The 20,183-nt window shown below is 41.1% G+C and overlaps 1 protein-coding gene across 1 annotated transcript in view; it reads left to right on the top strand.

Moving 5' to 3' along the window:
- Positions 1-20,071, top strand: part of wdr19 (WD repeat domain 19) — a 35,649-nt gene extending 15,578 nt beyond the window's left edge. The window contains exons 16-37 of the mRNA XM_088937188.1: positions 169-316; positions 1,017-1,221; positions 1,608-1,767; positions 2,985-3,095; positions 3,623-3,732; positions 4,484-4,541; positions 4,975-5,121; positions 5,552-5,634; positions 6,507-6,590; positions 8,789-8,935; positions 9,240-9,364; positions 10,061-10,170; positions 10,985-11,053; positions 11,306-11,383; positions 12,721-12,817; positions 13,116-13,240; positions 14,749-14,830; positions 15,472-15,622; positions 17,355-17,478; positions 18,189-18,265; positions 18,782-18,915; positions 19,765-20,071. Coding sequence (XP_088793314.1) covers positions 169-316; positions 1,017-1,221; positions 1,608-1,767; positions 2,985-3,095; positions 3,623-3,732; positions 4,484-4,541; positions 4,975-5,121; positions 5,552-5,634; positions 6,507-6,590; positions 8,789-8,935; positions 9,240-9,364; positions 10,061-10,170; positions 10,985-11,053; positions 11,306-11,383; positions 12,721-12,817; positions 13,116-13,240; positions 14,749-14,830; positions 15,472-15,622; positions 17,355-17,478; positions 18,189-18,265; positions 18,782-18,896 — 2,406 coding nt within the window. The 3' untranslated portion in view covers positions 18,897-18,915; positions 19,765-20,071. The remainder of the gene's footprint in view (positions 1-168; positions 317-1,016; positions 1,222-1,607; positions 1,768-2,984; positions 3,096-3,622; positions 3,733-4,483; positions 4,542-4,974; positions 5,122-5,551; positions 5,635-6,506; positions 6,591-8,788; positions 8,936-9,239; positions 9,365-10,060; positions 10,171-10,984; positions 11,054-11,305; positions 11,384-12,720; positions 12,818-13,115; positions 13,241-14,748; positions 14,831-15,471; positions 15,623-17,354; positions 17,479-18,188; positions 18,266-18,781; positions 18,916-19,764) is intronic.
- The last annotated feature ends 112 nt before the right edge of the window (positions 20,072-20,183 follow it).

The following is a 20,183-nucleotide window of genomic DNA, read 5'->3' on the forward strand; positions in this document are numbered from 1 at the left end:
AAGGTTGTATCTGCTGGTATTAAACACACCATCGCTTGTTAGAAGATAATTAATATTGACTGAACTAGAAGCTGATAGTGTAGATTATTCTGAAAACCACCAGAATCATACAGCCTACTGTGTGTATACCATCCATATTGGTTACTGACCTACCTCTCATTTTCCTAGGTGAATGATACAGTCTTTGAAATCCCCAATTTTTCTCCTACCATCAAAGGAGTTCTGTGGGAAAACTGGCCCATGGACAAGGGTGTGTTTATTGCCTATGATGACGATAAAGTGTATACCTATGTCTTCCACAAGGACACCATCCAAGGTACCATTTCGTAGTAACTTACCCTCAGTCCCTCTCATACGTGTATCTCTGGAGCTGAAGACACTGGCACATTCTGGTTTATGTAGGCTAGTTTCTCTCAAGCTCAAAGTCCTGTTTAGCTTAGTCAGAAATGCTGGATATTTTAATGGTTCTTAAAGGAATAATGGATACCCCACCACCAGCACAAAAAAGTAAATTTTATTCTGATGTGAGTTCTTACATTTGATGGTGTATCATATTTGGCTGATGCACATTTCTTTGTTCCAAATTAAAGTTCTGAGTGGTTTATAACTCAAAGAGTAAGACTCATGCCAAACATCCTTTGGGAAATGTCTTGAGAAGCCGTTGGAACAGGGATACTAGTGAGTCATGTAGACATGTTTCTTTTATTATAATTGAAAAATCCAGATTGAAGTAATACACAGCCATATGCCAAATATCTCCTTGAAAATCCCCCCTTTTCTGAAGCGTGATGAGTCTTAAATTGAGAAAATAAGAATAAGGTTGTGAAAAGCTAAAGTAAGAAAAATAAGAAAAAGAATGTTAAAAAAGCTCAAGAAGGATATTTGTATTGCAGATTTGATCTGCAGATGTGTAAAGCAAGGTTGTCGGTCATAATAACCACTGTACTTTTTTTAAATTTGTATACAAGCAAAATAGTACAGTCAGAGTAGGCTGAGCCTCATTTCTTCCTCTGCAGGTTCCAAAGTGATCCTAGCCGGAGGAACTAAGCTGCCGTACTCTCACAAGCCCCTGCTGCTGTACAACGGAGAGCTGACCTGTCAGACACAGAGCGGCAAGACCAACACCGTGGTCCTGAGCACTCACTCCTTCCTCAGCAGCCCCAAGGACAGCGGCCCCAGCGAGCTGAGCCACTTTCTCACCCAGGCCCTCATGCTCAAGAGGTAGGAGTCCAGCGTGCTCCCTCCCTCTCTGGGGTCCAGCCTGCCTGTACAAGGCAGTCCTCTGTGGGTACATTGCTTGGTATCATTGAACACTGCCACACAAATTAAGCTAATATGTAGATATTAATATTGAAACTATTCTTTTATGGTATTATCAGTCAACTAATGCAGTAAGTGTGGATTGTGAGATTGCATTTTTTCAGTTATTCAAGAGATCTTGTTATTAAAGGATTAAGTTTATGACGGATATTGGTGGAAATTTCTACAATGAAAAGAATGGAAGCACCATCGTTAGCTCGTCCACTTGTATGTCCACTGGTATACTGAAATAAAACTCTGACGTTTTACTTTGGCCTCTCTCACCAGAGTGCGTTTTTGTTCTGCAGGTTCAGTGAGGCCTGGGAGCTGTGTAAAGTCCTGAAGGAGCCCTCTGCCTGGAACGAGCTGGGCAGAGCCTGTCTGCACCATATGGAGGTGGACCTGGGCATCCGCGTCTACCGCACCATGAAGAACGTGGGCATGGTCATGTCTCTGGAGGAGATTAAAGTACGGGTCTCTTTCTGACGGAATCTGTGCACGTTGTGTAAAAAGTTCAGAGTTTAGTGTAGAGCAGAGCGCCAGAGACCATTGCTATTCCAGCTTCATGTAGTCTTGCAGATGTCTCCATAAGAGCAGTTATATCCATCCGATTATTTTCTGACAACTTCTTCCAACGTCTTTGTACTGTTCTGGGTCATGGGGGCCTTACCTGACAAGCAACGGCAGGGTACACCCTGGATGGGATGCCAGTCTATCGCAGGGCAGACACATAGACATAAAAACACACTCACACCAGATGTTGTTGGACTGTGGGATAAAAGCTGTGGGAGCACGTGGAGGAAACCCACACGATCCTGGGAAGAACATACGAACGCCACACAGACAGCACAGTACCCCAGCTCCATAATTGACCTGTGTAGGGCAGGAATCCTCACCACTGTGCCACTATGCCGCCCCAAGAGCAGTTATATTTTAATTATAAAGGTATGTAGCACTTAAAGTGCGCTGATCATGACATGTCAAAGGGCTTTAAGTTGTGCATTTTTCCTTTTTTTCTAATAACCACGGGGAACTTCCCTGTGTCACAGAATTTCTCAGTTTTGAAGAGAAATGCATCTTTAAACAATTGACTTGTTTTCCATAAATTAAAGTATGAAAATTAAGTTTATAGAGTCAAAATAGTGGGTGTCCACAGCACAGAATTCTGCTATGTATGCCAAAGCCTTTTTATACAGAAGAGTCCCAGGTGTGTAGGAGTTGACATCACAGTCGTGTGAGGTGTGTTTAGAGTAAACACTGGAGGGCAGTGTTTCTCTGTGATTGTCAAGACACCTCAGAGTTCTCCAGCTGTTCAAGCACAGCTGCAGGTTACTTGATTTTCTGCTGCTTGTTTGAAAATGATTTGTTTTTTTGCTTCATAATATTTTTCATAATGTGCTATGGCATTTATATCCATTTCCATTATCCATTCCAGAAATCAAAACTAGAAACCTGACACTGAAAACTAATAACTGGCAAATTTCTGAAAGAAACGGGCTGACCTTCCAACAGTCATTTCGGCCTACCCCAAACCATGATTTCAAAACTCCTTGCTTTTCATAAACTGTCCTGAATCAGGACCCTTGATCTTGCTGTAGACTTGCATGCAGTAATCCTCATTCTCCTGGTCAGGCTGGCTGGCCTGTTGGTGAATCTTCTCACGTGCTCCTGTCTGTTCTCACCAGGGGATCGAAGATCACAACCTCCTGGCTGGCCACCTGGCCATGTTCACCAATGACTTCAACCAGGCCCAGGACCTCTACCTGGCCTCAAGCTGCCCTATAGCAGCACTGGAGGTACAATGTCTGTTTGTGATTCATCATTCGCATTTGTATTGCCCTAATGGAAAGCTAAAAGTGGGGCAGCACAGCTAAGTATATACAGTAACTCTTTGAGAGATTACAACTGGCAGATTGTGGGTTTAGGGCTCCACTGACAACACTACTGTTGCATACTGAGTGAGCTGCTTTTACCCCAGTTCATCCATTCGATCCAGATGTGCTATCCAACATTGCTGGGGCATGATCCATGCAATCCACTTGTGTACTGTTCAGGACTGAATTTGTGTGCAGTCTAGTCCACTTTAATGTTACAGAAACCAGGATGAGCACTCCGGCTCTGGTGTGGTGGTCTGAACATTAAAAATCTTATTCAGAAATGTATATTTATATAAACAGCAGGATGCATGCAAAATCCAAAGAGAAAAGGACAGGTCAAAATACTGGAACTCCGTATGGAATCATTTTGTCTTTGAAGAGGGAAATGTCTTTTCCGTAGTTGGACTGAGGGTAATGTCTGACATGAGGCCTCTGGGCTGTTGCAGATGAGAAGAGACCTGCAGCACTGGGACAGTGCTCTCCAGCTGGCTAAACGACTGGCCCCAGCCCAGATTGCCTTCATATCCAAGGAGTACGCCATTCAGCTGGAGTTCATGTATGGAGCTTCTTAAAACAATTTCCATCGCTGTTTCTGTACTGCTTACTAGCTCAGACAGGGTGGAGTCTTGAGTGTCTCGGTGCTCTGGATGGCTTTCCCTCTCAGAGTATGAACTGAATGTGTGCTGGACTTCTGAGTGTTGTTCCCTAGTGAGGCAGGGCACATCGTACATCATAAATGTATGTAGTCAGACACAGCGGTGTGGATTGCAGGAATAAAACCATGTCAGTGATATTGAAGGGATTCAGCTCATTATTGAAAAAGCTCACACTGTGTTTTACATTATACTTATTGTAACTGCTGTGCTCCTGTAAAGTAGTGTCACTGCAGTACAGCTGAATGTTTCACTGTCTTCAAATCCAAGCACCCTTGGTAAAGCAGGACATAACACAAGAGATAAACTTTCTCACAGCCTGTATCATACATAGCAGCAGTGCACTTCATGATTCTAGATCCATTTCTTTCATCGTTCTCATCCTTTACAATATAAATAGCAGGCCTCCACAATTCTGTAGTCTCCGTTGCACATTTTGACACAGTTCATTGACTCCGTTGTGTCTGACTTAAGGCATAACACTTTGTAGCCCTTGCAAAAACATCTTGGGTATCAAGTACATCAAGTAAAACAATAATATTACAATACATCTTACATAAGTAGGAACTTGTGTAGAACACTTACACCTTTTGGTTTCAATTCTTCCACAAATCCTGAGAGTTTTTTTTTCTTTCCTGTGATGTCCTTTCTCAGCGGTGACTATGTGAACGCCCTGGCCCATTATGAGAAGGGAGTAACAGGGGACAATAAGGTAAGGCATTTCACAGTCTGTGTGTCCATCGTTATGTCATCTGTTTAGCCTCATCTGACTTGTATAGAGACCTCAAACTAGCAAGACAAAAAGATCGTCCTAAGTTTGCCTTTGTGGCTGTGGAAACACATTTCCTTCTAAAATGTTGAGAAGCAAATTTGTCTTACTGGCAAAACTGTAATCTGACAATCTCCATGTAGATTTAATTTCCAGTTCTTTCATTTATTACACAATATATTTCAATGAAAGGTGAATGCAAAGCAGGAAAACAACTTGCTGCCTTATATATTTTCAGTTTTTGTACGGCACATCAAATATTTCTTAGCTACTGTATCCCAACTGAAACTTTGTAGTGTTGCATTGTAAAAGTGTAGCAGCTTCTGTGATTATTGCTCGCTGCTGTGCAGACAGCTGAGCTGTGATCTGCTTCAAGCACCAGGAGCACGACGAGGCTTGCCTTGCTGGGGTGGCCCGCATGTCCATCCGAATGGGAGACATCCGCCGGGGTGTGAACCAGGCCATCAAGCACCCCAGCAGGCTGCTGAAGAAGGACTGCGGAGCGATTCTGGAGAGCATGAAGGTAGAGCCCGAAGCCACAGGAAAAGTCCAGCTTTTTCCTTCTTCTCTGCGGCTTAATTCAGGTTACATGTGCTGTACATCTCTGAGTACCTCCCACAGTTGTGCTGTAGGTCTTCATATGATTATTCTATGCATAATGTATTGAAATGAATATAGGGCTGCTTGTTTGCAACAAGTTGAAAATAGCCAGTATGATATAAAAAATTGAAAGGATATAGCTGAGGTCTGATTAGGTATCAATAGCACAGTAGCAGAAATCACTGTGAAAGTAGTAGAATGCAGGAGTATAACAGTTAAACCCTCAATGTAGGACCACAGTAGGTGCAGTTAAGCGCAGCACTGTGTTTTTAGTGCTATAATAATATTTTGATGCGTTGTTTGAATAGCCAGTTAATCATTCGTCACTGATCTGTCTTTCTCTGGTTTTGCAGCAATTTTCTGAAGCTGCTCAGCTGTATGAGAAGGGGCAGTACTACGACAAAGCTGCTTCTGTGTACATTCGCTGTAAAAACTGGTAAGATTAGGGCCTGTCTGGACCAGCAGTGGTAAAACGATATGTGATTCATTGGAAGCAATATTTTACTTGCATGCGCATAAAGTGACTACAGGAAATGAACTGTGGTTTCCAATTTGCATGTTTTATGCTTTAAATTAACTTAAGATGATGAATTAAACTCAGGCTTTAATTGAGACAAGTGCTTCTTGAACATCATCCAAGTAATAAAATTTGCTCATTTGTAAAAATCTTGGCAATAAGAATATCTGTAATAAACAGCTCAGTAGATGCATGTTTTGATTGTATGGAGACTTTCAGGGTCTCTGACCTCTTTAATCAACAGTGCTGTCTGATATTTTCTTTATAAGCCTACTAGGTTCCAATTATAACTTCTGATTATTTTAATATATTGTCATATACAATTTCCATTATTTTGTATGACATATTATCTGAATACTGTATAGATTCTCAGCAGGCTAAAGGACTTCCAAAAAAAAACATCTTTGAAAAAACCTTTGGAAAAAGATTACAAAACTGTAAATTCACTAAACTATTTATCCCAAGGTTTTACATATAGCCACACTTTTTTTCTTGCAGAGGGACAATACAACCCAGATTTAAATAGTAAAAATCAATCTGTCCAAATACTGTTGAGTACAGTTTTTGTTGTTTTTAATGTTAATATTTGCTTCAACACTTAGAAGCATTTTTGAGTTTCCTCTGCTCTGTTTTCCACAGTGAGTCTGTGCTGTGTACCATGCAAGCAGATCAGAGTAATGTGTCATACTGTATGTCTGGTGATGGCTTCTCAGTTGAGTCTGTACGTGAGTGTGTGTAAGGGAGAGCACTGGCCAGGGAGCTGCAGAGCTGTGTGTTGTGTTTTCTGTCAGGGCCAAGGTTGGAGAGCTGCTGCCTCATGTGTCCTCTCCCAAGATCCACCTGCAGTACGCCAAGGCAAGAGAGGCTGATGGCAGGTAGGTGACTGATTCCAATTCAATAATGCAGATTCCATTATTTTCCTTCCATTCTACACAGGCCTTTATTAACATTCTTCTGTTAAAATTCCTTTAATATACATTCGGTCATTAATATTCCACCCACCCATCCATTTTCTAACAGCTCATCCAATTCAGGGTTGCAGGGGAGCCAGAGCCTATCCCAGCATGCAGTGGGTGAAAGGCAGGACACAGACTCTAGACCATCACAGGACACACACAGACACGTACACACTCACACAAGGGCCAGTCTTCCCAAAAACCAGCAGTTAACCTGCAGTCAACCTGCCAGTGTGTCTTTGGACTGTGGAAGGAAACCAGAGAATCTTGTAGAAACCGCTGGGAGAACATACAAACTCCACACAGATAGCACCCCAGGTCCACAGCTGAACAATTTGATTTTATGTAACGTGGAGGCGTAGTTATATTACAATTCAAATAACATGATAAATGTGTCATCTAATGCTTATGACAGGTGTGCCCAACTCCAGTCGTCAAGGGCTGCTGTCCAGCAGGTTTAATAGGTCTCTTTAAATGTCCACCTCCTTAAGAACATGAAAGGGCAATGAGGTAATTAAGAGGATAGCCAGAAAGAAAACCAAAAACCAGTACTGAAGATGTGATCACAGATCTACCTGGTGCAATATACTTAATACAATGTATAATGATAAACGTAAATGCTATGAATATATGTATGTATATGTTGTATGTAAATAAAATAGCCCTGTAAATGTAATTGTATTTTTAAATAACTATCCTGCAGGAAATACCATATAATTCTGAGACTAGGTCCCATTTTGCCGGCATATGTAATGTGAAATAAAAGTTGTAGTTCAGTAGTCGAGATTCAAATGAGATTCAGAAAGCAGTCAGTTCATATCACCCTGCCCTCACTCTTTACCACACACTGGCACTGCAGTCACACACAGCTCAGGACCTCTCTTCAGAATCAAACCTGGCAGGCCTGTGTTTCTGGGGGCTCGGACTTGTGTCTTTCAAAGCAGAAAGAAATTCTGGCCAGCCAGCCAGGGGCTCGCTTTCTTTGTCTTCTGACGAGCAGAGAGAGAAATGTGTGACCCCCAAGCTCAGAGCAGTCACTTGTTTCAGCTTTTTCCTTTCACGTCATCTCATTCGGGACCTGGGGGCTGGCCCTGTTGTGTGTGAGGTCATTCAGGGCCGGTTAGCCATTAAACAGGTTCTCAAAGGGTGAAAGCTTTGTCCTTTTCCAAAAGGCGCTGTCAGTCATCAATATCAGTGAAAATAGCTATTTCTTTTTACTTTTTTATCGTTGTTCTCCAACTCCTAATTAATCCATTTCCATTACCTCTGGTGGTATTGTTGCTCAAGTCTGCAGAAGAAAGTCATTATGTACTGAATTCACTGACACAAGGGGCATTAATTACCCTCAGTGTGCAACTGACAATGAAAAAATGCTTCTTTTTTGCCATTTAGTGCAAGGTAAGTCTTTTTGTTCAAATGGCCTTTATTGTTGTCTTGCTGGGTCGTTATTAAGTGTCTCTGAAATGTGCTCAGTAAATGTTGGGTTCAGCACAGTGTCATTTCCTCACATACAAAGAGCCTGTTAAACCCTACAGCAGCAGCCAGTGAGATGGGCAAAGACATTATCAGCATGTTCTTGCAAAAAGAAAGCAGGGAATCCTAAGGTAGTGCAATAAAGCAGACCTTATGCCGATATATAATATTGCTACAGTATATTCCTGATTTAACTTATGAAACAACTCATACATTAATTGAAAAAAGTAATATGTCACTTTGCCACTATCAAAAAACTGGAGTTGTGGTAGCAGTAGCAGTATTTGACTGGTGGTTTTATTCAAGGGGTCTTCCAAATATTACAATGCGAAAAACCAATTTGTTGCAGAAAAGCAGTTATGCACAGGCTTTTGAGGGCAATGACAGCAAAGCATTGTCACTATTGTGACTATTGTCTGATGTCTACTATTGTGCACTATTGTCTATTGTCACAACCAAAGGTAAAAGTATTTTAGTTGTCATTTACAGAAGGAAGACTTCATGCAGCCAATAAAACTCATGGCTTATGCAAGGAAAATGTTAGCCACTATGATAGAAATCTTATAAAGAAGTTGCACTGTTTCACCAGCCATGCGCAGTACCTCAGTTCACATCCCGACGGGGTGACGTATGTTTTGGTCAAGGTTTAAGGAGGCCGCAATAGCTTATGAGAATGCGAAGGACTGGGACAATGTCATCCGGATTCAGCTGGACCACCTGAACAACCCGGAGGAGGCGGTGCGCATCGTCAGGGAAATGCAGTCCATTGATGGGGCCAAGATGGTTGCTAGGTAACGCCTCTTTAAACTGCTGTAGCTACCGTGCTGTCCAGAGCTGAAACAAACGTGGTTGACAAGCAGACCTTTTATGTGAAATACTAGATAATATTAACAATGTTCCCTTTAAAACCTGGAATTGGTGAACTTATTATTCAAACCATCTTATCCTGTTATACAAAGAAAATGTAATAAAGTGGCTAGATGGGAAATTTTGGGAAAAAAACAGCAGAATCTTCTGGGAATTGGACTGAACGTATTGGGAATCAGAAGCTCTGGGTGAGTCACAGCTCGGTCAAAGCCCTTCTGTTTCCTTCAGGTTTTTCCTGCGCCTAAATGACTACGGCTCTGCCATCCAGTTTCTGGTGATGTCCAAGTGTAACGATGAGGCCTTCCAGCTGGCTCAGCAGCATGGGCAGATGGAGGTGTACGCAGACATCATAGGTGAGGCCTTTCCTTTATAAAACTACAAACCAAAAAAAACTTTTTTCTTCAAGTTGTCTGCATCACAAGCCCCACAGCGCGTAGGTGTTTAGAAGTGAGGCGTGGTTTTCCGTTTCTTTTTAATACGTTTGAATCGCCTCCTTTTCCCTCCCTTTTCTTTCAACTTATTTGGCATCACTTGGTCACTGCCCTGTCCCATGATAACTGGAAATACAGACCCACGTAGCCGTCAGGACACAGGGCGGCCCAGATCATTTTTGCCGCAAGGTTTCAGCAGGGAAACGGTGGAGTGGAGCAGAAAGGAGTCATCTGGAGCTTATATTCAGATCCTGGACAGGGACGGGTGTCCCTGAGTGATCATTAAATATCTTGTGGCACCAAAGAAGACTCCCAACTAAATTCCAATTTGAGCTTCTCAATATGGCCAACCTCAGTTTCCCTCTTAAGTCTTAAGAATCTTAAGTATTTTCAGTAGAAAGCAATATATTTTTCTTGCTTTCCAGTCATACTGTCAAACCAATGCAACAGGGTGCCAATTTTTTCTCTTCAAATGGTTTCAAACATTGTCTTATATGCAGTTTTTGTACAAAGGTTTGTAAAATTAAACAGTGGTTTTAAATACGGTATACATGTATACTCGGTCTGTGGAAGTCTTGCAGTTTGTCAAGAATTTCAGTCTGTGACGATGTGTTGCAGGGTCTGACGCTACTATGGAGGATTATCAGAGCATTGCTCTGTACTTTGAAGGAGAAAAGAAGCACCTGCAAGCTGGGAAGTTCTTTCAGCTGTGTGGGCAACATGCCAGGGTGAGTGCTGGAGCCCACCGATCACTTCCCCGACATACAGTATGTGCTCACATTCAGTGAGGCTCCGTAAAGCTCTCTTGGATCCCATAAGAACAGCACAGCACAGAGCATAACTCTGTGAAGCATCTAACTGAATTCATTAAACTGGAAGCATTAGGCGTCTGTCTGTACAATTGAGATATTTTATAGAAATTAGTCTTGAAAACAGAACAGTCGCAAAAGAATGACAGTTTGTCCCAGTGCCATTATTTTTTGGCAGTGTTCTGGGCATAGCATTCTTGTGTTTTGTAAAGTTCATGTACAAGGGCCAAAAAATGTTGACTATTATTCATACATTTTTGAAAACAGTCCTAGCTCGGGATTACATTAATTAAATTAAGTATTTATGTTCAGTACACCATTTACAGCACAGTCTTTACTAGGAATTATTTCACAGTCTTCCACAGATACACCAAAGTTCCAGTAGCATCGTTTGTTAATCCTTACTTATGTAAGGATTGTCAGTAGTGTCAACATTGTCACTGTGATTCTCAATAGTGTCAACATTACAAGTTTGTTTCACGTGTTCAGCAGCCATAGTATATCCTAAGATTCACTCTCATCACTGGATCCATGGGAGCAGGGAAGGGGAAAGAGAGACTCCAAGATGAACTCGAATTGTGGGAGAAAATGCAGAAGTAGGAAAGGAAAGGGAATTTGAATTCTGTACACTCTACATGCTGAGGGTCTGAAATTCTCTGAAAAAAAATAATGTAACCAGTGCAGGTCTTGAGACACATTGAAATTGTTCACATTTCTCTGCTCTCTATTTTAGGCCCTGAAGCACTTCCTGAAGTGTCCCAATACAGATGATAACCTAGCGATTGAAATGGCCATAGAAACAGTAAGGTTCCCTCTGCAACTGGACAGTCTCAGAGGACAGGGCGACATGGAGAGATTTTGAACTGCAAGCTGCCTTGTGGCTCTTATACACTCTCTAAGTACTGATTGATGCACAAATCTGTTGCCATTAGTTTTAGCTTTAAATTAATTTGAAATCTTATATCTCGGTATTCCATGAATCAGTATTTTAAGATAAAATGGATACGCTGTGCGTTTTGTTCTGCTGTTGATGAAGGTGATGGTTACTACACAGGTCGGACAAGCCAAGGATGAAGCTCTCACTAATCAGCTGATCGATTACTTGATGGGAGAGAGTGACGGAATGCCCAAGGTACGCATCACGCCTTCTGTGACCTGAGCTGCTGTTTTCTTGGGATGTCTTCATCCTGGTGTGAACGAGAGCAGCTTTTCTGTTACCTGCAGTAGCAATAGCCTTCCTCAGCCCAAGAGACTCTGTAATGCAGCAGAGGTCCCTGGAGTTCTGTTTCTGGGGTTGCGGTTCAGAAATATACAGAGAGGATGAGAGGACATCCTCGCTGTTTCCATTTTTGGTTTTATCAAACAAAAAAGCAAAAAGATTGCTTAACACTTTTAACAGCCCCATCGTGGATCTGAGGAGCTTGGTTTCTTAAATTATAGAATTTAACATGTACCTGTGTTTGTTCTGTTTGAGGACGCATGTGATCGATATAATGCAACTCTTTATTGCATATATGTTTAAACCTGTCTGCAACTTCCGAAACACCTCTCAATACAAGACACGTCTCTTTCATAAGACTAGTGATCACAATGAAGCTGACCACTAACAATGAGGTTGTATTCCTAAAAGTGCTGTGTAGATCTGTTAGATCAGAGATTCATTTTGAAACCATGATTTGTTTTGCTTTGTGGCTTTTCCCATGAATCTGACTCTGGTTTATTTGTTTCTCCTGCTGCTTATCATCCATCTTTCACTGTGCTGTGTTCCTAGTCTCTCTCTGTGAGTAATTACAACACAAGAATTCCATACCTGCTCATCTGGGGTTTTGTGCTAAAGCTGACAGTGTTAGCAAGAATCTGAACTTCACTGGGATCTTAGCTCTCTGGTCTGGTCTGGTCTGCAGTCTGGTAAACATGGGGAGATTTAATGCTTTACAGAATGTGTTTGTGTGTGTGTTTCAGCCTCTAGTGCCTGAAATCCTACCTGTTATGTGTTTTTACTCAGTGCAATTTACAGTAGTAATTCCTAATTACAAGCTTCCAGAATTTGGAAAAGATATACTAAATTTACTAAAAATACTACTAATGTACTAAATATACTAAAAAAAAGTTTCATTTTTTCTCTATATACAACCATTAACCATTAGTAACTGCTGAATCTCAGTTTAAGAGAGAATAAGAAATCTAGAATCCTAACCCAGGCTTCAGAGAGTTTTCACTTTTTTCAGCTGTTTATTTCTTGCAATATTATTTGAGAAATGAAACAGACTATATATCAAAGGAGGATTAACTATCTTTAGATATTCATAGTTTTCCATTCAGTGAAGGGGAACATCTCTGTTGGTTGTGTGTTCTGTGATTATTAAGCTGTTGAATTGCTTATGTCATTTTAATATAGATATTTTAAGGCATAAATGAGCAGCCTGTTTAATATACTGTATATACTGTACTTTTTCCTATTCTTTTCAGGATGCCAAGTATCTGTTCCGGTTGTACATGGCTCTTAAGCAGTACAGAGAAGCAGCCAGAACAGCCATTATAATTGCCAGAGAGGAACAGTCTGCTGGTATGTGTGGTGTGTTATACCAAAGGACACAGGAGATTTCTTCTAAAAACCGACTACTCTCTGTGTTGATGTAATAGTTCCTCTTAAAACTTCTTTAAACCTTGAGATTGTTTTTTCTGGAAGTGAAAACATTTGACAAATTCTACAATCATGAGTATCATGGAATTCGCTCATATTGCAGAGAAGAAATTGTCACATTGTTCACTGTTTTTGCCTCAGGAAGACAGTGGAAGATACTTTTATGTTAAAGGCTGACCTGCAGCAGCCCCCTGTACACACGTGTCTGTCTGTGCTCCAGGTAACTACAGGAACGCCCATGACGTGCTCTTCAGCATGTACACAGAGCTGCAGACCCAGAAGATCAAGATCCCAGCTGAGATGGCTACCAACCTGATGATCCTGCACAGCTACATACTAGTCAAGGTATTCTCAACATCACCTGCTCATACTAGGATGATGATAATAATTTCTTACACTTCTTAGTGCTTTCCTGGACACAAAGCGCTGTGTGTAGCCCCACCTGGATGATGTGACGGCAGCCATAGTGCACCAGTATGCTCACCACACACCAGCTATTAGTGGGGAGGAGAACAGAATAATGAAACCAATTCATATTTGGGGATTATTAGGAGGGCATAATTGGTAAAGGCCAGGGGGAAATTTGGCCAGGACACTGGGGTAACACCCCTACTCTTTTCAAGAAACACCCCCGGGATTTTTAATGACCAAGGAGAGTCGGGACCTTGGTTTTACATCTCATTCAAAGGACGGCGCCTTTTTACAGTATAGAGTCCCCGTCACTATACTGGGGTATTAGGACCCACGCAGACTGCAGGGTGAGCGCCCCCTGCTGGCCCCACTAACACCTCTTCCAGCAGCAATCTTGGCTTCCCCAGGAGGTCTCCCATCCAGGTACTGACCAGGCTCACACCTGTATGAACCTAGTGTATCACTGATTGACAAGGTGAGCAAAATTGTGTCAAGTAAGCGTGCTTGAGGATAAAAGGTTATGCTTCCTTCACTGTGTGTCCTTTTTAAAAACCACAACTATGACAGCTGGGTTTTCTGAATCAGTGAAGCAGTTTTATGTGGAAGGGATTTAAAAAACCATGGTGTATGGGCTGTGAGATTCATGTATTTGATCTTCCCCTAGTTAATGCAGCATTAAAACAATTTGCCGCCAAGTGAAATTTGTAAATCCGGAGATGTCGACAGCGTGTAGCATCAGTCAGCTTGGAATTATTTGGCACCTTTTCATGCTGAGCGTGATCTCAATGCATTGTATAGCATTCATTGGCAGCCCGGGGTGGCCCTGTCACAGGACAGGAGTAATAAAATACTGTACATGTTTTAAAACCTAATGAAAACTACTGGCGTTATGAAGAAGGATCTCTTCACCTCAATACATCTGTGTGAACTGCAGGGTTTAATGAGGATGATCTGAAATAAATCAATACTTTCCCTGTGCTTCTGCTTAACGCTGCTTTTCCCAGTATTTCTCTTTAACGTATTTAGTGGTTTTGTTCATTTTGTTACAGAGTCAGAAACCTACTGGTCTCCTTCTTTTCTGTCCGCAGGTCTTGTTGATTGTCCTTTTTTTCTATTTTCCCCTCCTCTGTGTTGGAATTTACAGTTCCTGCGTTAAATGAGCCTTATCACAATGATTTCTCTCCATTGATTATAGTGCCTCAGGCTTGAAATTGTCCTATTCTCACTCTTTGTACATTCAAGAGTCGGTTATTGTTTCAGTGATAAAAGCCTGGGGTGATTCACACTGATAACTTCAAAAGAGTTAAGACTACATTACCATAAAGCTAGTTTTGAAATTCATTATTATTCCACAGTGTGAATTGGTAACAGCCTTGTATTAATCTCCGTTGTTAAAGCATGCTTGATGCTTAGTAATCCTCAGGGTGCTGTTTTCTCTCCAGATTCATGTCAAACGAGGGGACCACCTAAAAGGGGCCCGCATGCTGATTCGGGTCTCGAACAACATCAGCAAGTTCCCCTCTCGTAAGTGCTGATTTACAATTTTCCTGACGTCAGAATCTGCCGTCTGAGAAACTACACTTCCTGACTGGAATACAGAGCCTGGGTTTCCCGTATTCCCCAGGCATGGAGATACATTTTAGAGGCATTAATCCTAGCAGGGACACCCAGTCGGGTTCAAACTTGAGTCTGTAGTTAACATGCTGTTTGCGATCATGAGATGTTGCAAACCTCTACCAAAATAGTCGATAGGTCCATGAGTAGAACTGGTCATTAAGTGGAGTGTCAGTCAACACCCTGCCTCTCTTGGGAAGTTGAATCCAAGCTTCTATGGGGAATGACCATTATTATGGGGAATATTAGAATGATTCTATTAGAATTACTCAGCAACATCCTCCAATTCCCAATAAAGGAACTAGTGTCATACCTGATATCAGTTTATATATTTAGCCGTGGCTGGGTGCGAGCTTTAATATCGATTCCGATGTTTTCTCCGATTGTGTTTTTGACAAATTTGATTACGACAGCAATTTTTTGGCTTTGCCTTATGCCGCACCTTGATGCGCAGACTTTTCAGCTGCAACTGCGATTTCCTTTTTCACTGGAGGTTCCTGCCTCTGCCCGGGCAGCGATCAGCTCTACTCTGTGCGTTTTTGCGTCCTCAGACATTGTACCCATCTTGACATCGGCTGTGATCGAGTGCCACAGGGCGGGGCTGAGGAACTCCTCCTTCAGCTTCGCGGCCATGCTGATGAGGCCGGAGTACCGAAACAAGATCGACCTGAAGTACAAGAAGAAGATCGAAGCCATGGTGCGGTAAGAGATGGTTGATCACCTGGTTCCCTGCAGTGTCATAGATGAAAGACTAGAAAAGGGATGAACAGATTCGAAGCACATTGTCCTCAGCGTTTAATGTCTACACTCCTATTGGCTTAACTGCTTTAACCAAAATAAGGATACACATTTTGTTGTGATGAATACAAGGTGCTCTGAATGTTTCATGTTCTGAAAGGTTCTGTAATGGTTGAGGTGTTTTTTTCCCTTTGTTGCCCTAGAGACAGTCATTTCTCTCTCTGACCAGACTTCCTGTCAGCCACTCAGGGAACTTTCCTCCTTGGACGTCTCTCCTTGGAAACTGGATCATATCAGTATTTTCAGACCAGGGCGTTATTACAGAACATTTCTTCCTGCCTATCTTATCTTTACTTGCTAGGAAAGTGGTTTCCTAACAAGGGATTCTCTTTCCAAATTCACAGGCAGCCAAAATGTCCTAATTGTTCTGTCCTTTCTTACCTTTTCAACATTCCAGTTGTAAGAAGAAAATCCTATCCAAGTGCTTATGGTATCTAACAGCTAATCACAAGGAGCAACTTTCAGAGCCTACCATTAGTTACACACCACAGGAAATAAAATAAGTGATGTTTGTTAACTTGTGTGATTAAGTTATGGCTTATATTAAAGTAGAAATAGTGGTGCCTCAGAATTTACAAGAGAGGAAATATTCAGTGTACTGGGTGGGAGAAGAAGAAGGAAGAAGAAAGTGTATTATTTAGGACGAGTGTCATTTCTGACAAGTAAGAGGTGGCTGGTGCTGTTCAAGCCTTGGCCATTTCAGGTGTCTGTGGTCACCTGTAGACAGCAGAGGCTGCTTAAAAGGAGAGGACACCTGCAATGAGCCGGCCATTACAAAGAAAATGGGTATCCGTCTTCAGACTGAAAGATGGGTGAAGAAAACAGTCTATAATATCAATTTTCTTATACGTAAGGGGTACCAAACCTACTGATGACCAACCTTAAGCACAGGGTGGAAAACCATAAAAGGGGTAATAAATATGTAAAAAGGGCAAACAATGCTTAAATATAATGTCCATGTAGTAAAAGTTCAGTGACACCATGAGAACATAAGAAAGGATACCAGGAACAAAGGGGTCATTCGATAATTAGTTTTTACCAGATCCAAGGACTGTTGCTTGAAAGAAGCCAAAGTTTGTGCTTCAACAACATGGCTGGATAGCTTGTTCCATACTTCCACAACCCTTTGTGTTAAAAAGTGTCCCCTGTTCTCAGATTTCAGTGCACTTCCCCCATAATGCCCTTTGGTTCATTGTGTTGATACCGAAGGCGTACAGAGTATTAATTGCCCGTGCCTTTAAGCATTTTGAAATGTGACTGAAACCTTTCCATTTGCTCTGTTGCCTTTTTATCTAATTGTGTCATTTCCATTAGTTTCTTTTCAGTCAGTTATTATAAGGTTCATTTGGGTTGTGATGTGTGTCATAAAGTAGATTCATTATATTAGCATTATTATTAAGGAAGGCAAGTGTGTTTTCCTAGGTCTCCGGATGTGCTACTGTATTCTCTCTCTAGCAGTAAACCATTAAGTGCTTCTTGTTAAAAACAACAGCATAAGAGTTATAGAGCACTTGATACCCTTTTCACCCTTTTTCAGTGAGCACAGCTTTTTAATCTATCTGCCGAGAGTCACGCCGAACACAGGATCGGGAGAGGTTTCTGGGTGGCTGGATCATATCGGTCTCTTATTCTGCAGGCGCCCTGATACCTCCGAGCTGGAGGAGGAGACGAGCCCCTGTCCGTACTGCAGCTTCCAGCTCCCCGAGTGTGAGCTGCTCTGCCCTGGCTGCAAAAATACCTTGCCCTACTGCATCGCCACAGTGAGTAGAGCCCACACCTCCAGCCTGCTGAACCAGTGGGCCAGTGGCCACCTCTCATTCGTAACCTTCCTTATGCTCCTGAGCTTAATGCACATCAGAAGGATTTGGAAATGCAAAATGAGTTGTTTTGCATAATATTTTTCTGGTTCATTTGGGACATTTAATTACGATTAACAGCTGCAAATGCTATTATTGGCCATTCTCTTTGCACATTTAATATTTAAAAAAATTATGTGCCACAGCCTTTATAAATTACTGGTATACAATGTCAAAACCACAGTATAACAGTGAATAAATGGTAAAAACATACTAAAACAGAGGTATTCAAAATCATGTAAAACTAAGGCAAAGTTGATAATACTGTACACATTTACCACTGTATGGTAATGTTCAGGAGGGAGGCTGTGTCTGTCCTATGGTACATCTCAGTCTGTGCTGACATAATGATACTCAACAGCATTATGACACTTTGGAGTCTCAGTCACTGTTAGATTCAGTGTTCCCCAAGAAGAAAGTTTCCATCCAAAATAGCAGCATGAGGGACCAGTTACTAAGTAGACATTGTTTCATTATTAAATCCAACATTTATCAGGCGTCATAAAGAAAATCAATGAAAAGGAGGAGACCGACTGGCATTGAACAATCAAAACATTAGGAAAAGGGGTAAGAAATATGAGTGGACTTGAATAAGGTGATGCTGTGGTCCACAGGGTCGCCACATGGTGAAGGATGACTGGACGGTCTGCCCACACTGCAACTTCCCTGCTCTGTACTCCCAGTTCCTCGTGTAAGTATTGGGTTACATCACACCCACAGCAGGCGTCTCCCACCTCCCAGTGTTCAAAAGAAAAAAAATGATGCCGGTCTTTCCAAAAAATGTTTTTATCCCTCACCATATCTGCAGTTTTAACCCAGACATGTCAGAGCTATCTTGGGTTTGCACATTTATTCAGTACTGCAAAGCAAAACCAACTAAAATCTTCACGATTCACATATACCTCTCTCATTACATAGTTGCTCACTATACTGACCAGTTTAGGCCATCATTCTGTCAGATCTTTAGAATTTTGCATTTATTTGTCCTTAAAGAAGATATACAGTATTACCAATATGTACAGTTTGGAAATCATAGTAAACTCCTCTTATTATTTTCATCAGGGCTTCTTAGGTGTCTGTATAGTATATGAAGAGTAACCATAGAAATATAAAATATATATTATTATAATCAGAAGATGTAAATGGAGTTTAGGAGCAGGACGTCTGTCTCATTAACCATATATGTCCTTATTTTTGTCTCTGCTAGTTTGCTGGAGACAGAGACTGTGTGTCCTATGTGCTCAGAAAGCCTGAGTGCCAGTCAGCTGCAGAAGATTACTGACTGCACCAACTACCTGAAGCCAGAGGAAGTTGAGCAATGACTGATGTTCTCCTGGACAGGTACTCAGATTTACTCCCTGGGATTTTGAACTATAAACTCTGTATTTAACCATTAATGTCTCATTTTTGTTGTATCTAGGCAGCATTGGGCCAATTTTAAAAAAAAAACTAATCTTACTAAGGCAGAATGCAAGAACTGAATTTTTTTTAGACCAAGTTGTCTTCTGTTAACCTTGAGCTAACCTACACTGAGGACACTCACTTTTAATACAATTAGAAATTCCAGGGGCCTGAATTATGTCAAGCAACTTGGCAATGGTTAATGCCTGTGAAAAATTGGTTCAGTCTCGGGTAAAAATGGAATGGGTGTGAATTTCTACTTTCTCAGTTGTGCATATAGTGTTAAACCTAACAAATGAGGTATTACCTGCAACACAAGCTATTACACCTCATTGTATGATTTTGCTTGCGATATTAAAGCACAAAAATCTGACTTATTCAGATGTTGCTATAATGTGAAGAACAGGCAGTTTACTACCTTTTTACAAGAACAGAATATTAGAGAAGAAAACAGGAAATGAGGCACTGTCAAAAATAATAGTACTAACACAACTTACAATTACTTCAGTACAAATTGAGTTCAACTAATATTGTATGAATGTGATTAGTTCTTGCACAGAATAGTCAGGACCTGATGATGATATAACCTGAAACAGATTGTGGCAAACATTTAAATGAATAAGGCACAACAATGCACAAATCATCTGGAATCAACATCAGATCTTCAGTGCTAGTCACATCAAGGATTAAATCAATGGAATTTCTAAAATAAAGGAAGACACAAAATGTACTGCTGTCTGTATAGGATGTACTGACTTTTGATAGGTAAAGCCTTTCTTCTCTTTTCAGATGCAGAAACTCTTTAATCCTTTGAAACCTGCAGGCTGTGTGACAGTACACATCTCAAGTTCTTAAAATATTTTTTTTCTAAAAATAAATCTCTTTCATGCTGGGGGACAAATGAGTACATAAAAGCTGTTCTATTTCAGGACTAGACAAAATAGCAATCTATTATAGAATTTTTAACTAGTACTACAGAATGTTTTTCCTACTTCTTATCTGAATGTTTATGTACATGTAAAAAAGGACTGGATCACTATTTTTATCTAAAATATTGTTGCAATATCTCTTCTCAATAAAATGTTTGCAATGTCTATTTGAAGTTTCTTCTTTCCAGGTCGTCTTAAAATGCTTTAAATCTTTGATGGAAATTTAAACATTTCTTGTACAAAAAGGTATTTGGTGATCCATTTTCTCATTTAAAAGGT

The sequence above is a fragment of the Atractosteus spatula genome, chromosome 1, assembly GCF_055471065.1.
Source record: "Atractosteus spatula isolate fAtrSpa1 chromosome 1, fAtrSpa1.hap1, whole genome shotgun sequence".
Classification (NCBI taxonomy): domain Eukaryota; kingdom Metazoa; phylum Chordata; class Actinopteri; order Semionotiformes; family Lepisosteidae; genus Atractosteus; species Atractosteus spatula.